Source organism: Papilio polytes, unplaced genomic scaffold (genome assembly GCF_000836215.1).
Source record: "Papilio polytes unplaced genomic scaffold, Ppol_1.0 DF824024.1, whole genome shotgun sequence".
NCBI classification, from domain to species: domain Eukaryota; kingdom Metazoa; phylum Arthropoda; class Insecta; order Lepidoptera; family Papilionidae; genus Papilio; species Papilio polytes.
The window spans coordinates 741172-759264 of record NW_013525180.1 but is presented as its reverse complement, the minus strand read 5'-3'; the positions used below and the strand labels follow the sequence as shown (position 1 = coordinate 759264).

General features: G+C 36.5%; 1 protein-coding gene across 3 annotated transcripts in view; it reads right to left on the bottom strand.

The window, feature by feature from the left end:
• The window catches only part of LOC106101086 (protein C-ets-2), a 122849-nt gene that overhangs the window by 51407 nt on the left and 53349 nt on the right, over positions 1-18093 (bottom strand). For 2 of the 3 annotated variants that reach the window (XM_013280193.1, XM_013280194.1), the window contains exon 1: positions 4696-4937. The exons of the other annotated variant lie outside the window; for it this stretch is intronic. Coding sequence is in view for 1 of the 2 variants with exons in the window: in XM_013280194.1 (XP_013135648.1) it covers positions 4696-4699 (4 nt within the window). In the remaining variant the exon portion in view is untranslated. Of the gene's footprint in view, positions 1-4695; positions 4938-18093 lie in introns of those variants that run through there. 3 annotated transcript variants of the gene reach the window in all.

The following is an 18093-nucleotide window of genomic DNA, read 5'->3' as shown; positions in this document are numbered from 1 at the left end:
AATTTATCGTTATTTTAGCAGCTACATAACTATTTTATAAGACAAAAACATAAACACATATAAATATTGACTGAAAATCAAAATAAGTACTTAATACTACTTTTAATTTAACTTCATACTGTTACTAAACATACAAGAAGAATTGAAACGCTCCTAGTTTAGCAATTAAAGCCGTGTCACGTTAATTGTAGAGCCCGCGGCGGAATCTCGACGACAAACGCTAGGCGTTAGACAATTATTGAGCGGGATCAGCCGGGGTCGGGGCTAATTTGTTTCATCTTCGACCCCTCTTAATAGGAAAGTGGACACCCGCATAAAATTTCGACAGTCACTACCATTGAGGGTTTTAGATATGCAGTTAAGCCAAGCCCTTTTCAATATTAATATCGAAGATTAATGTTTTTCCGTTGAAATATTTTTAAGATGCGGCAAAGGAGCACAGCTAGTTATTGCCGACTGCCATGAATTCAGAAATTGACCTAAATATGCAAAGCAAACCTTCATTATATGATTTCAAGCTACATTTCATACACGTATGAATTCTATTGAAATACAGAGTAAGGAATTCCATCGGTTTTTCGTGGCGATTGCGTTCGATAACACGTTCGTTCCCGCGGTTATGTTTTGACGATGCGTTCGCGAGATTTTGTGCGGTTCTGCACGGATTGCGGGCATCAACAAACATCTAGCTACAATGGAGGTGTTCGTCGAAACGCTCGTGACGCGGGAATCGTTGTTCAAATGTGGAACAATGCTTGTATAACAATTGGGCGTGTTGATGCAAGCTAACAATGTGTTAGATTGTGCAGTTTGGACGTAAGCAACGGAGCTTTTACGCAAATTGTTGTCATATGATGTCACACTATTGAGTGTACGGTTTTCAGAATGTAACTTATAACAACAGCATCCCTCACTCTTTGACACCTAATACAAAATTCCTTATTAACATACTTATACAATCAATGTTATTGAAGCGTTAGTACTAATACCTAGTTATTGTTTGTACAGTAGCGTTGTAATCGTAGAAGTGGGTCTGTCAGTCGCAAGCGATTTGACCTCAGTGCGGTCAATTAAAATGTTACAAAGCGACTCGTCCCTCGCTCCCTCATCTGTGTCAAATGTATTCTGACACAATGTATGAGATGGAGTCAAAGGTTCGTCTACATATATCAAGCTAACATAATTGCCATTATCAAATAAATTTAATGGCTACAATTTGGAGATATTTAACGTTTCGAAATATCGAATTAAATCGAAATAGTATCGAATTATATCGAACTTGATAAAGTATGGACGCAATTTTTTACCTTTGGTGTTATGTTATTTGAATTGCATAGTTGTTAGAGATTATGTCTGCCACAAACATGTTTTTCACGCTACTAACTAAAGCAATTAATCCAGTAGCTTAACCGCACAGTCAATGAATTACACGCACCTAAAATAGATTCACCTAATAACAGGCGGCCGTAGACATGTGATATCGCTCTGTACGGGAATTGTAAAGTGGACGAAAAACTCAGGCTGTAGAAAAAATCTATAAAACGATAACAGTTTTTATATCTGCCATACAAATTAAGCTTAAAATAGAAAAACAACGTTGTAAGGTATCTGACATGTACTTTGCAACTTATTAGTGCATATGGATAGTTGGCGCGGCCTCATTTTTTCACACCGCAAGTAAAATCAACATATTAATGTATCTAAGGGTTACGACACACCAATATAATCTCGAGAAGGCAATTAATGTGCTGATAGAATGTTAAATTTGCGAGCGTACATGCATCCGTCTGTTACTTATGGGGATCGAATTCTCCGCATATTCCACCGCTTTGGTAGTCGATACTTCTCGGAATATTCGAGCCATCAAAACTTAATTGATTGCAGTGAAATTGGAAATTGGCTATCGTATATAGTAATTCAATATGAAAATGGAGATACGAGTTAGGCAAGAGCTGTTAATTCGGTTACGTCGAGATGGTCGCATCAGTTTGGTGAGTTATGCGGCAATTAGGGAGATAGGAGCAGAGTGCACGAGGTTACCTAGGCGGCCAGTGCTGAGTTTGTGTCTTCAGGGAGTATGGGCTGGCAGGGTGCGGGTGGGTGTCTTGTGATGCTGGAGCTAGCTGCAGTAAGGCGTGCCGGCACGACACCGCGCGGGGCGGGCTCGCCGGCGATTGGCGAACGCCTCCCAACGCCTACGCGCATGTGCGCCGCGCCGCCCGCGAGAAAAATCATCTCGCGGAAAATCCTGCACGTTTCACGGCCCCGCTTTCGATTTTCGATGTTTATTTTAAGATGTGGGCGGGATAACGGCCGCCTCGGCTCGGGATTACGGCACCGCGGAATATTCGCTTTTCGCATAAACATTTGGCAAAAAATGCAGCTGCGGGGAAAAATCCGACCGCCCTCCATCTTGGATGTGACTATTTAAAAATTATGATTGACACAAAGGAACGTTTTACACAATTAAACATGGTGCTGTGTGCGTCGCAGACTCTGTGTCTTGATAAGAAATATATATCAGTGTAGAGTTCATTAGACATTCAAATGAATACGTTTTCAGTACTTTTGTATGTTAATTTAGGTTGGTAAGGTTAAGTTCAGTGTCGACGTGGCTTTATGTAACACTTCACTTTGAGAACAAAGCGATCCCTTTAGTTAATTTGATATGCGATATGTGGACAGAGCGTCGTGGTCGTCGCTACAATGTGTTCTGATCATTATGTATTGTAATGTGTAACTATAGGTAAAAGGGCGATTAAAACTAAAACAATAAACAACGGAAAATTTGTAAGAATAACAAATATATCGTTTTATGTAAGAATGCGTTAATCTAATATTTCTTCAATTGAATTAATTCGATTTCGTGTATTACGAAATACAAATGAAAAGGCCATGTTATTTTATTTTGTATCAATTAACATTTATATTGAAAATCCAGTTTAAATGTAACAATTCGTATGTATAAAATACAGATATTGTTTGTTTTATTCTTATTCAAGTCTACCATTTCATCACATCTATAAGCAGAGCGGAACCGTGCCGACATTAGTGGCTATTAACAACGTGTTAAAACGGACTTTAATATTAGCAACTAAAAATCATCATATTTATTCATATGTGTGTATAATAAGGCAGATAGCCAATATATCAGAGCAAATATTACTTGTATTGACATGTTATAACTAAGGAAGTTTATCTTAAAAATTAAATTAGTAAATATCACATTTTCATTACGAAATTTTGTAAAACTAAGGTAATGACAATTATGGTTTTTAATATGAAATTGTAGCCATGTAAATATTGCCATAAAAACAGATAATAAAATGATAGGGTTAATATTTATAACTTTTTCGACAGTGAAAACCAACGCTTACATGTCAAATGTTCCTTGTGACGAGCCTTTGTTAGAGTAGTGAGTCACTGCCGGGCACGCTTCGCTGATCGCGAAAATTTGACATTTTGCGACGCGTCGTTCGATTTCAGCGCACCAATACGAGATTAAAATAGTTTTTTTTTTTTAGATTTAGAAGAACGCATTGAAATCAGAACAAAATACGTATTAGTAAAAGAATCACATAATGAAAACCAAGAGACAAAACAAAAAATTTTCATTCTTTGTGAGATATGAGAAGTTAACGTAATACATACCCTTTGGAAAGCATGAAAAATGATTATTTTGACAGACCACATCCGTAAGAAATAGTATTAAACAATTATCAATAAGGTAAACTAAATTTCTCGATCAGAACTACTCTATTACAGAGGAAAATAACTTAAAAGCGGTTGTAATATATTACGAAAGCGATTTAAAATAGGACCATAAGGGTTCGAAACATGGCGTCCAAAACAAACAGGGAACACCTGTATCCGTTGGGCTCAGGTCCCTATAGCATACAGCCAGTCATATTAATAATTTTATATGGTAACATGTTCAGTGCCGTAATAAAGACAAAACCACTGAAAAATATGTAAACAGAAGCAAAGTAAAACAAAACACGGAGTTAAAAGAGTTAACATTAACGCAGAGTAAAAACCCAAGCTCAATTGCTTAAGGTAGGTACCCTAAATGGGGTCTGACGATCTTCTTATCTATGTGCTATTGTTTAACGCGCTTTTTTATTCCCACGGTCGGCGGGCGAGCTCGCCTGATAACGTGTACCTGTCGCCGACACCGACTGCGATGCTTCGCGCTTTTAAAATTCACTCACTATTCTTTTTGTTTGTTTTTAAACGCACCTATTATTTTTTTTATTTAACAGCCAATGTCAACGTGTATACACTGCCAGTAATGTTCAACAATAATCGGTTTACTGCCTTATATCGTATTAATTATCTACGAATTGTAATCTAGACGCATGTTAATCGGTAAATACAAAGCAAAACCTTCAGTATTTTCCACTTAATTTTCTTAAAATATTCCGCATATTTGACTGTTATCAAAGGACGTGAACTAAGACGTATTCAATTATAATGTTTTCATGCAATAGTAAACTATATAGAACAATTTAGTATGCATCTCATGAAGGCAGAATACGCATACTTGAATTTAAATATTTAAATGGAACGGCATCAAACAAAGACAAGCCTCGAATCGAGTGCAAAACTCATCGGCGGCCCACGCGTGTTGGGACAGATATAATGTATAATAGTACAAGAGCCCGAATCCATTATTCAATGACGTGAAGCGATTACCCATTTAATGTAATTTGGGGCATCATCAGCGCGTCCAAGTGCGTCTCTCGTACGTTCTCGGCATCACTCACTTATGTAGCACCGATTAGTGGCTTTTATGTAACACAAGGGGGTAAGCACTGCGCGGGCACAGATCGCGGAGTTGCGTCGCGTCCTGGCGGGCATCGGAGGCCGGCTGCGTGCAGAGGGAGCGGCGAGGGCGGCCGCGCGCTGCAACGGTCGGTGCGCGACTACGCGCTCGCCGGCCCGCCGGAGGGGCGAAGCTCCACCGTTTCACTCCCGACGAGCTTACCCAAATCACCAATTGCAATTGTTCCACAATTAAAATAGCTGCTACAGATATTCGCGATCTCGATGCACTTCGCGACACTGATAGATAATCCCGAGATTTTAGCTAGGACGAGGAGCGCGACGTTTTTTCTCGGAGCTTCCGCGGACGAGCGCCGCATCCGGTGGCACCTGCTCGCACTCGGCTTCACCGCGCGCGTTAGAAGGAGATGAAGTGTGCGATCAGCGAGCACCGGATGGCGGACTCGGTTATGAATGAATGCGCCGTCCCTCTCCGGCGAGCGGATCTTGCATAACGTGTTCTCGCTCGCGCGCCTCGCCGCCGTGGAGGAAGTGAAAGGGACGGGAGGCGGCGTAGTAAATATTGCGTTCCGTGGATCCGCCGGGAGTATTTCTATGGGCTTTCAGTTTTTGTGTCAACACAAAGGATAACCGTCCATTTTCATTCATAGATCCGGCGTTTGGTCCCAATGCCCTTGGCCATAAAATATTACGCTCTCGACGTACAAGTAGTTGATACATTTTTTGTATATCTGCTGATGCGCAAATAAAGATTACAGGTACTAGGATTTAAGATAAAGTTAAAGTATATTTGCAACAAAGAATTAAAGTCCGACTGAAATAGTGGATTAGAAGTAGCCTGTATACAATCTAGTATTATTATGCAAATGAAATTTAATAGATTGTAAAATAAGGAACATAAGGTCTGATATTAAAATATAAACATTTTAAAAACTCAGTAGACCTAATAATAAAACCTATATTGACGCATCACTTACTTATTGTTTATATTTTACAAGATGCAAACGACGTTGCCATCTCCAACTTATTTAAGTGTTCTCTTTTACGAGAACATTTATAACATCGTTCCGTAATAGGAGTAAAACATTGTTAACTACCCGCTCTATATGTAGATTAGAAAATTGCACAACAATAACAACACAATTACGTAGACGAAGCAATTTAACGTGGCACACTCAATTGCTAATCACTCACTGTAGTCCATATTGTCTTTGAAATCGTATTGTACGCGACCACAGATAAAATAAGCCGGTGTGTTTAGGGAGCGGCCACACGTGACGTAGCGTAGGGCAGGGTTGCATTGTTCGTACGAGGCTGGGCGCGCCGGCAAACGACCCGTGTCAATGTTTAGCTGACTACGTTGCCTTAGCACGTGCGAGGCCCTTTGTCACGAACGTACTGGCAGCTAAGAGTTCCATCGACTAGTTTTTTTTTAATTATCTATCCGGCCAGTTATTTCACGCGTTTTAAAAGAGTTTACATCGACAGATTTATCTTAAATTATTTTTAATCGTCATTTCAACTTTTGATGATTTCAACTCGCAACGATCATTCGCTTGTCACTAATTGTGATCGTAAATTAAAAATGGTTGCAGATGAAAGAGAATCCAGACGAGTCACCTAAAGTGCTCTCTAAATTTTAGATTTCAGACATAAACCATGAGTTGTTTAGATTTTAACGTATGCTGGAAATAATCAGTCATGACATGATACGAAAAAAAAATTAAAATTAGTAACCTATACGCTCATTTTTAGTAGACGAAACATAATTTTACACTCGATTCTGTAAAAACATTATAGATCACGAGAGAGACAAGAATAGTTATGTTTGTTAATTAAAAATATTGATTAGATTAGTTTCTGTGTTTTTTTGTTTGCTTTGTTCGTAAAATTAAGTAATCATGAAAACAGCTTTTTAATTCCATATTCCTGTCTCGTTTTGAAGCTTTCGTACATCTTTTGACTATCAAATGTATCATACGGTTTAAGATATTGCGTGGCAACATTGCTCAATATCGGGGGACGTGCTTTCAAAAGGTTTTGTTTAAACAAATGAAGAGCAACGCAACAATCGACTTTCGCTAAGACAAACAGAGGATGTGGCCGCCATTGTCGCCGATGGCTGAATACTCCGATAGTTTCAACACAACATTGTTTCACTGTTTTCCTAAAATTACACGTTTAGAATATACATAAGGTATATAAGTATTCCAAGCGGTGCGTCGCCCATCCGCACTTTACTATACATTAATCTTAAGGGTGAAACAAACGAACTCGAAGGGACAATGGTACAATGAACAAAGACTAAATCTGAACGAGATTCTGCCACAAATCAATGAGAGGAGCCCGTCGAACGTGGCCTCCGCGCCAGGTGCTATGCGGGAAGTACATCCCCGCCCCCGCACCGCTACCTCCCCTGCACCCTCATGCACTTGTACATAAAAAACGAAGGATGTGCACACATACATCTTGTTGGATGCGAACGCGGTGACGTAAAGCACATGTCGATGTGTGTGAATAATTTATTAATGGCGTGCATTTGCGTATGCGCCGCTCGTTGAGCATGAAAAATGCTCGATATAAATTTAAGTTTACACAGACGTTAATTTTGAAATCTCATTATTGATGTACCGTCACTGTAAAAGGCGTTCTGAAAGCTGATTATCTTTGGTTCTTTAGTCACATTCTTTATGGTCACGGTTATGTTATAACTAATATTCGCCCGCGAATACGTCCTCGTGGAATTAAAAAAAAAAAACAAAATCGAGTAGCCCATGTGTTCTTTCAGACTATCCTCTACATCTATTCCAAATTTCATCAATATCAGCCGTTTAGGCTACAAATTCTAACAAACATCCATCCAAATTTACGCATTTATAATATTAGTAAGATTATTCGAAAAATGTTTCAGGCAACAAAATCATAATTGAATGTAATTATTTCTGTATCTGTTATTATCAAAGATAATAAACAATGTTCTTTTGTTTTGATATTAGTTTTTTTAACAATAAAAGAATTGGTCAGTACAAGAATGTCAAATATTTCGAACCAACATTGAATATGATTGTTAATGACAACTTACAAAGAATATTATCACCAGGTAGCGAAAGCCTACACAATGAGTCCTTCCGGTATTCACTTAAGACTACCCCAAGGAAAAACCAACCAGAAACAACAACAAAATAAGGATCAAATTCAAAAGTAACACCCTAAACGTTTTTTTTTTGGACTAGCACTTTATTTGAATTATGTTAAGTTGACAGTAAAATGTGACTTATTGACATGAAAATAAAGATGAATTTCGACAAAAAGGGCTAGCAGGTTTTATATTTGATACAGGGTTACCCATCATCCGGTGTAAGTTTACACCGTGGGGAAGTGAACAGCTTTTCAACGTAAAATTAACCCTTGAATGCCAAAATAATAGTTTTAACGATAACAGAAGATAAAATCTATGATATACTAATATTATAAATGCGAAAATTTAGATGGATGGATGTTTGTTAGAGTTTGTAGTTTGTAGAGATGTAGAGGATAGCCTGGAATTATTGATAAGCTACTCACTTTTGTTTTATTTTTAATTCCAAGCGGACGGAGTCGCGGGCGAAAGCTAGTCGTGAATAAATCTTACTGATATTACAAATGCGAAAATTTGAATGGATGGATGTTTGTTAGAGTTTATATCTCGATTATATTTGGCATAGGTGTAGAGAATAGTCTGGAAGAACACAGGCTACTCAGTTTTTTTTCAGTCTACGCGAACGGAGTTACGAGCGAAATCTAGTACAGATTGAAAATTGAACAGTGTTTGTAAGAAAACATGTTAAAAACCGCCGGATCGCACTAATTTTTATTGGTATTTTAAAATGTTAACATCAAAGTAATTAAAAAACATAACTTAATCGAGAGCGATCGTAATCACACTTAACCGTTACTTAAATTCAGACAAGTGTAAAGTTACCATTGAATTAAAAACCATTTTTTTGCGACCATGTAATAAACAGTTTCACGACCGTATAAATACAGAGGTAAACAGAGAAAGACAGATATTCCAAAATCTATAATTCGACTATTGCACGGTTTAAAATATTATAGTTTATTATTATTCATTTGTTTAATAAAGATGTTTACGTATTATTAAATATTAAATATTTTATTTTTAAATAAATAAAGTACATAAGTTCGAGTTTGTATATTACAAGTGGAATACTACGTCGTAGCGAGAAATGCGTTTAACTCTTTTCTATACGTTAACCGCGGCGGAAGTGACTACAGCCTACTTTACATACAAGTCAAATATTTACTTAGAATATAATATCACAAATGAACTTACAATCACAGAAAGCTTTTGAATACTTTGATATTAGTTCCTTTAATGTTAGATTTTTATTTCTGGTTCAAAATACAAATAATTTGCTAAAAGTATTAAATTATGTGTGAATATTACAGAATTGACTTTATTGCCACATTTTTTATTTATTTTAGAATTCAAACTAAAACCTACGTTATAGTTTAATTTTGAGTCTAAACCTAATAAGTCAAGCCTACAAGTATACCTAAAGATGGCGGCAACACAATTTGTTATTAATAATTCTCGAAGAGCAATCAATTTTGTATGCATAATAATTTAATAATGGCTGCTTTATTACTATAACCTGTATTATAGACCCACAGATTCAATTACTCAGCGGCACATTAATAAAAATGAATTTAAAACATCGAAATTGATTTAATTCGTAAAATTATACATTACTTATTGATGGGCCTGGACAAAACTATTAATTACGGAGGTAAAACGTAATCGTATCTCAGATATTATTCGTAAAGGAACGCAGTGTAATGAGAAAAATTACAAGCGGTCGTAAATATCAGTGAGTTAATTAAAAAAATCTTTAATGGCTCACCAATTCGTTTATTTTGTGGAAACCAGCGCGCGATAGTGAACCGGTTGGTTTAAATAATTTAATATCTCGATGACTAAATTGAATTAACTTTGTTTCCAACAGTTTGGAAACTTTTCGTATTAACCAGTTCCCTTGCTAATCAATTATTATTCACTATTTTTATAATTAGTAAGTTACATTTTATTTGTAAACACTTTATCGTCTACGCGGGAAAAAAATCATTTTGGTTCTATGTGTGAAAATATGAGTAACTTAAAGCTTGAAACATTTTAATTTTCACATACTTATAACCATAAAGATTTTCTCTCATCTTCTATATCACAAAAGAACGCTTTATCACGCCCCCAGTAGTAGGAATGTTTTGTCCTTCAATAAAAAAGAACTTGCAATGGCATTCTGCCCCCTCACAAACGCATCGCTCGGCATCATTCAATCCTCAGTCTAGACTCAAACGAATCACAAACAGTAAAATGTCGAACGGAACTATAAAAAGTTGAGTAAAAGGCGACGAAAGGAGGCAGCGAATTTTAAACGAAACCAGTTTAATGAGGGTCGAATTTAAACACGGCATAAAGCGGTTCCCACGAGGTCGGTCGCGGGAACGGAAGCCGATGCGATGTCGCCGCGGCACCGCGCCTTCGCCGCGCACAGCCGCCCCGGGCCGCGCAACACCGCCGACGCCTGCGGACCTCGCAAAGCAACCACCCTTAACAGACCTACCCGCGTTGCCTCTATCAAATTCAAACACCCGTCGACTACGAAACCTGATGAATGAAATCGGAGCTCATTTTAAAATTGGCGATAAAACACGTGATCGGAGACAGGCCGTGTAATGATCCTGAATATCGTATTTTGCGAGTCCGTCGGCGGAGCGTGAGAAAACTTACGAACTGGATCGAGGATTTATTTGCTTAATCAACGACCGATTGTCGTGTTTACCGTTTTAAATATTTAAATTAGTGTCTTGCAACAACTCATTCATGTTGACAGAGCTTTGGTGGTAAAATCTGGTTTTACCGGAGTGTTAAAAGTTACGTCAAACGTGTTCAGAGATGTGTGCGCATTTAAAATAATTTTATGATATCTCAATTTTATAGTGAAATTTTAATTTTAATTTCTATTAACTACGCAGATATTATCCTTATACGTTGGTAAATAACTAGTCAAACTTTGTATGGTGATCTCAGTCGAAATTAAAGCCTTATAAAATAGATGTCTTATAATATAAGATTAGCTCTGAATATATCATCAAAAACATTTGAAATGTTTCTCCCCTTGCCATAGTTCGTGGAAGTTGTTGCAACGAGGTATTTACTTTTCGAAATATACAAGTTGTAAACACGAGGACCCCCGATCGGTTTGTTTGAGCTTGCTTTCGATAGAGTCAATACGACCTTAGTCAACGAAACTCGTCCCGCCACTTTTATTTGTGAACTTTTACACGGCCAATTTGACCGAGCGCCGGGAACAATGGACACAATGGACAACACAACACTTGCTGTCTATATTATCTTTTAAACATTAATGACCACTATATACAAATTTTAGAAATTTATGAAGTAACACGCAATATATTGTAAAAAGTTGATAACGTTAACTTTTCCATCTCTCTGCCAATGTAATTTAGACAAAATAAAATGCTGATATGTAGTGTTTAACCACCTGCCACGTTTACTGGATAAGTAAAAGAAGTTTCTTCAGAAACCCAAGTTTCATATTCATTGTCACTTATGAGATTAGTAGAAATCTTAGTATAGCATTCTCTGGGAATCTTAGTATCCAGAGGGTATGGGTCAACAAAACAAAAGACAATTTTACAGAAATCATTAGCAATAGTATTGAATGGCACTATGACCTCAGTGCTAACAATACAAAAGCTTCGAGGATCACAGGTACGGGCCTCTTATCGCTGTAAATCTCTTTGAATTACTAATTTCGGACAATGGATTACGTCATGCCTAGTACTCTTTTCTCAGAAAAATGATGGAAGTACACGTTAGCGATACCAAGAAAGTAAAACCTTTACAGCCTTTTAGTTTTTACAACTAATGTTACAGAAATAGCATATGTTATTGTATTTTTCTTATAATTTTATTTGGCGTTTCTTAGAGTTTACTTTTGTTGTTTACAATTTTTAAATGAGGCATTTTAGAAACCATGCATTTAATGTTGGTTCACTGGGGCGGGTGTAAGCAAACCATTAATACCTTCCTAAAATTAACCAGTTCTGAAGTTCCTACCACTGGTCACCTTATTAAGGTAATAAGTACGTGAGACCTAGATGTTTTTGTGAAGCAACCGAATTGGCAAAAGTCGTATATTTAAAGTAGTAAAGGCGTGGCCCATATGCATAAAAACGTGGTGAATGGCGCACCATGTCGCAAGAATTCTAGTTCATTAAGACTAACATGAATGAAACGCTCTTTGAGTGCTTAGAGTGAGCGAGGAAATACCAAATCAACGTAACTGTCTAACTGTATGTAAAACTTCTAACCTATAATATGTAAGACGCATTTTATCTGCTACTAAGTATATCCTAGTTTCTTGAAACTGAATTTAGGTACCAATATCTAAAGGTGCATATTTATTCGTTACGAGGTGTAATGTTTCATTCATGCAGTAAGTACGTTGTGTTACGTGGAAAACAGCGACCATCAAGCCGCTGGATCCGAATGTTACAACGCGTAACATCGGTCAAAGCTTACCGATTATTATAATTTTGAACTGTTACTAATTTTAGTCATCTAAATCAACATTACTAGTATAGGACCTGTCCCTAAAATTATCTGCACATATGAGAATACCACGAACGACAGTAACAATGTTTGTATGAAATAATCCTTTAATGACATAAATATGTTTACATATAACATTAACAAATACAAAATGAGAACGAAAAGCTTTCACCACAATGTAACAAGACAAGCGACAATATCCTCAAGACATTTCAAGGCGATGTTTGCAGAGACAACAAATATCCACATGGCCCACAAATAAAGGCCAAGAAGACCGATGATTCAATGTTGACACTTCATATAGACATATTCAAACTTCATGACCGCTCGCAGTTTTGAAGGAGATACTACCCAAAATACTTCCTTGTTACGATATCCCCACAACCTCAGTAGGACATGCGCTTGTGAACCTAAAACCTCTATAAGATTTGAATCTTGTTATACACATTGTCTCCACATAAAACCTCAACCTCCTCACAATGTTATCTGCCAGTAACGTTAATAGCGGAATACGATATCAGATAGCAATAACAATAGAAAACATTTTTACGCAATTCCTCGTTACTTCGTAGTTAATTCATTACTTAGAATTCAATGAATAACAATATTAATTTTATTTTACGTCAGACATAGCAATATACTAAAGGAGCATAAGAGAATACTTTCAAATATTTACAATTGTAAACAGCAGTATATTTTATATAACTCTCAAAGACTTATTTTTTCTAATCTCGTGGGATTTTAAGGAAAATCTGAATACCACTACGTTTTAATATTTTAGCTTAATCAACCGATAACTCTATGGTAATTACTCAAGATAATCCTGATTAGTATCAAATAATATATTTAATTACATTTTTAAAATAAAACTGACCACATAACCTCTGGTAAATCCAAGCAACAGTTCATAGGCTTATAGATTTAATGTCCATTAACATAAATCTTGTACTCTTTGAAATATCTTTTGATTACATAATCTGTGATCTAATGTAATTAATGTATCTTAATTTAGACAAAGAATATTTTAGCTGCGTGTAGAGATAGCGCCGCGGTTGAGGCTTCGGGATAAGATCTCCGAAGAGTAGATAGTCCGGCAATCGCTTGCCGATGCGTAGACATCCATAAAATTTGAAATTAATCAGATCAAAGCAGAATGTTGAAGGTTTTAACGGCACTGTTATCTATTATGAAGTATGTGATGTATTAAAAGCTTGTGATTCGATAAATCTCTTGATTTTTTATGGTAGCAAATGAATATAAAACTTACAGCAGATGATAAAAGTGGTAAAAAAACTTTTATGCGTCTATGTAATGTTTCATAAGAAATATCTGTACTAAAATATTGCTATCTCAAACTTTTCAAAAGGGATGAGAGGGATAACAGTTATTTGTACGAATGTTCGATAGAATCACGAGCTTTTGTTCGCAACTTTATCGGCGCGGATTTAATGAAAAAAAAAAAGTAGTTAGTAGCCTATGTGTTTTTCCAAATCATGTTCTACATCTGTGCAATTCCAACAAGATACATAAAGTCGTTTTAGAGATACGTAGTAACAAACATATATCCATTCATACATCTAAACTTTCACATTTGTAATATTTGTAAGATTTCATAATAAAGTTTCCGTTTAAAGGCCACTTGTTCACTTTAGTGAACCTCTAACCCCACCTTTTGAGGGATAGCAGACATAAATTTCAAACAACTTTCTAAAACTTTGTTACCAAGAAAATGCTATCGCGAGAACCAACTCGAACACTAACCATTTGGACAAAGGCTGTTAAACAATAATCACACATCGCAAAGTTAATCACACAACAATAAATAGAAGAAATACTGTACAGTTCTATCTGAAATACAACAATAATCTAAATATCGTTTATAATCGAAATGATCCATCTATACAATAACAATTGTATTATAAATCTATATTTACTTATCGATCCTCGTTTTCTAAAGAGCTTGGGTCAGCTTTAACTGGTCTTCACGTGTCGTAACATTAATTATTATTTTGAACGTCCGCTACAAGCGCCACCGTGGGAACGTGAAACGGGGACAGAGTGGTCATTTCACTACACCCCCTCCCCCCCAAGTAGTAACTCCACTTTTAGTGAATGAAGCATACGTCATAACTCGCCATTTGACCGGTTTCCGAGATCACTTTTTTGTGGTCGTCAAAGATATATTTCCGGTCCGCGAACCGATACTTATGAATGAACGGTACTTACGCACATCATTATGTTGAATAATATTATAAAAATATATTTAACCTCTCACTACACTATTAGACCTTTGCCCACTTCCTGTTTGAAATATTACTCTTGTGGAATGAACTCGATATTATTTAAGTAAATAATTGAATCAGGTATTTACTAATTTAATCCCTTTAGATTTAGATTACGATAATAAAGCTCTGCTATAGATACGGTTAGTATATCACTAGGTGTTATATAATTTTAATAAAATACAACGCACCAACAATCACATTTCTTAAATATAATATTAATTTGTTCCTGTTTATTTTATCAAACTAATCAAAAAGTAACAGGACATGTTCAAAACCAGATTTAATACGGTTTGTGTCATATGAATAAATTAGCGTTACCAATTTTTTTTGCGTCCCGTGAGAAAATAATAAACGAGAACAGCGAAAGATAACAAAACTCTTCAAACTAACCTTGTTACATTTAATTAACGACTGTCAATTGGAAGGATAGCTATATAATTACTTCCGTTTCGCTCGTGATCTGGAACCACGTAGCGGTGCATAAAAAATGCATTTTATAACGTTTAAAGGGGCAGTCTGCTAAATTACGCAATTTAGTGAAAGATATATGAGCATTTTGTGTGAGTAAAAAGTGCGGACGTGAGTCCGCGCTGCATCAGTTTGTAATAAAATCTCAGTCGTCAGCTACTAAAAGGCATCCTGAACGTACTGCGATCTGTAATATTTTTCCCTCGCTTGTCAACGCGTAAGTGTTTTCGCGCGAAAATGTCGACGAGAATCTTTGCAACGCCTTCATTAAATTCGTAATTTTAGAAATTTTAATTTTATGTACCTTGTTATGACATTTTAGAAGCTTTAACGTTAATTATTGACGTCCGTTTACTTAAAAACAAGTGATTTTAATAAAATTTATGAATGATCCCACATTAAAACTTTGAGTATACTAATGACTGTCGAAACTTGAACATTTTGGTCTGTATATGTTTAAAATTACTTTATTTTATGTTGGAAATTAAATAAAAAAGCAATAAACCCTTATCTGTCGTATGTAGAAATAATTTCCGGTTTAAAAATTGATAGCAAAGCATGTATATATAATTACAGCTTAGAATAAACATAATTTGATTTTAATTATACTTTAGAGATTTCGACATTAACAAACACGTATTTGCTAACGCCTGGGATCCAGTCTGTATTCTATAAGAGGAGTTGACGTAACGGAGTCAGACCTCTCGTTCGAAGCGGATGTATAAAGAAGATTACTACATCGGAGGTGGATGCTGTTAGTCGACGCCGGATGGCAGGAAGCGCCGGTGAAAAACCAGAAATTCAACATCTCCATAAGACACGAGAATATCGCCTTCCGCTAATTATTTACGATATATTGCGTAACGGTGAAACGCCGGGAAGGAGACGGAGGAAAAACACGATCCGGAGGACGCTGGAGTCGCCCGAGAAAATAGCAACACATTAACACACCTAACCCATTAGCATACGGTTCATTATGCAATAACCTTTGGAATCACTTGATCACTTTTAGTGTATCTTTATTCATATTTCGTACGATCTCGATAAAGCTGAAATGAACTCTGATCAACCGATACTTTCATAGATTATAAGCTTTATTACAATAGGAATACGATTCATATTTCTGTATTGATATATTTTCTAGCGGTCTGTTTATGCTGGCACGTAATTAAAGATACCATAGCAGGAACCAGGAAGAGTGTCGTACTATCTCAACAGTTAGCCGGAAGTCGCTCGATCTGTGAGTTCATTCATAAATGACTGTCTTGTAACGACAATGTTGTATGACAGGTTGTCGCCACGAGCTACTTTGACTTCTATTAACGTGTGTAAATAAGGTCGATATTGCTATAGCGATGTAATAGTAATAATTAACCATGAATGAAACGAAGCATTTAATTGAGTAGAAATGTGAACAAACATTGCGTTAGTTCTTCGACGCTCTTTTAGTGGGTTCTATTTGGTAAACGGTTAGTGGTCGTTGCTGTAAACACTATACTTAAGAGCTGGTTATATTTCAGGGAATCGTAATTGATTTTTTATTTAGTACAAGCCCCTGATTCGTTTGAACGCACTGCTAATGAGTTGATTTTTTAGCCGTCATCACTACGCACAAGTTTCCGTCAATTTTAATGTTCTGAATATATATGGTAACAAAAACAATTAATAGGTTTCAAACTCCTTGTAAAATTTGTTTGCAAAATTTTGCTTTTACGAATAACGTGAACTTACAATATATTAAATTGAAATTATAAAAGGTTTCTTTGTGACGTATACAGTAGCGGGCACAGACGACGGGGCGTCGTGCCGGGGGCAAAGGGCGCGGCTCTGATTGCTGTAATCGAGTTAAGGCGAGTGGACAACTAAACAAAAAGAGCAGCACAATTAGCGGGCGTGGGCGCAGGATGCTCGTTCCGCGCCGCCACGGGGAATTCAATTATGAAGATGTTTTCGTTCAACTAACAAACATCAAGCATGGTGGTACTCATTTACATAGCGCCCATGCGCCCATTCCCTTTTCATCGGCTTTTTAGTTTTTTAATTGACAGTAGCAGATGGTTACTGAGCACAGATTGTATAATCGATTTTATATTTTACATTTTTCCTTGTTGATTTTTTTATCTTGGATTAAAAGTTTCTTAATAGAAATAACACCTATACTAATATTATAAAGAGGAAAGATTTGTATTTTTATTTGTATTTGATTCATGCATAAACTGGGCCGATTTTAAAAATTCTTTCAGTATTAGAAATGTGTGAGGAACATAGGCTATTTTTTTATTTTACGCGGGCGAAGTCGCGAGCAACAACTAGTTATAGATATAAAAAGCTGGATATCTAAAATATTTTTAGTAAAAGGGATTTTTTAAAATTGTAATACGACATTACGTTTACAGTAGCTGTTTTGTGTATTTCTAGACAGACAGTGGGACGATACATGCCTATAGTGATCAGAATGACGAGGACAAAAAGGAGTCAATTAAACGTAAGGAGATGTGGGCAACGGAAGTGAACTCGGCGCCGGCGCAGGCGCACATGTGAAACACCCTAATTTGTCGGATTCAATTAGACGAACGTCTTTTACGACCCTTATCTTATAACATCTACCAAGAGACTGTATTGGAGATTAAGTAAGTGTAAGACAATTTGATGTCGAAATCATTGTGTTTAAAGGTCAATATGTTCTTGTTTTATTAATGAAAGTCCGTAGCGAGCTGTCGGTGTGGCCATTTCCTCATGGAACCGGCTTTAAATATGAATATTGCTTTTGTATGTACGTGACTCAGTTTAGCGTACCTTACTTTGTGTGAGTGTAGCCCATGCAAGAACTAACCTACATTTCAATGAATTTGTTCATAGTTTTTTTCTTGCAACAGTACATTATCGACGGAAATGAACTTATATTGTTGCTGCGGG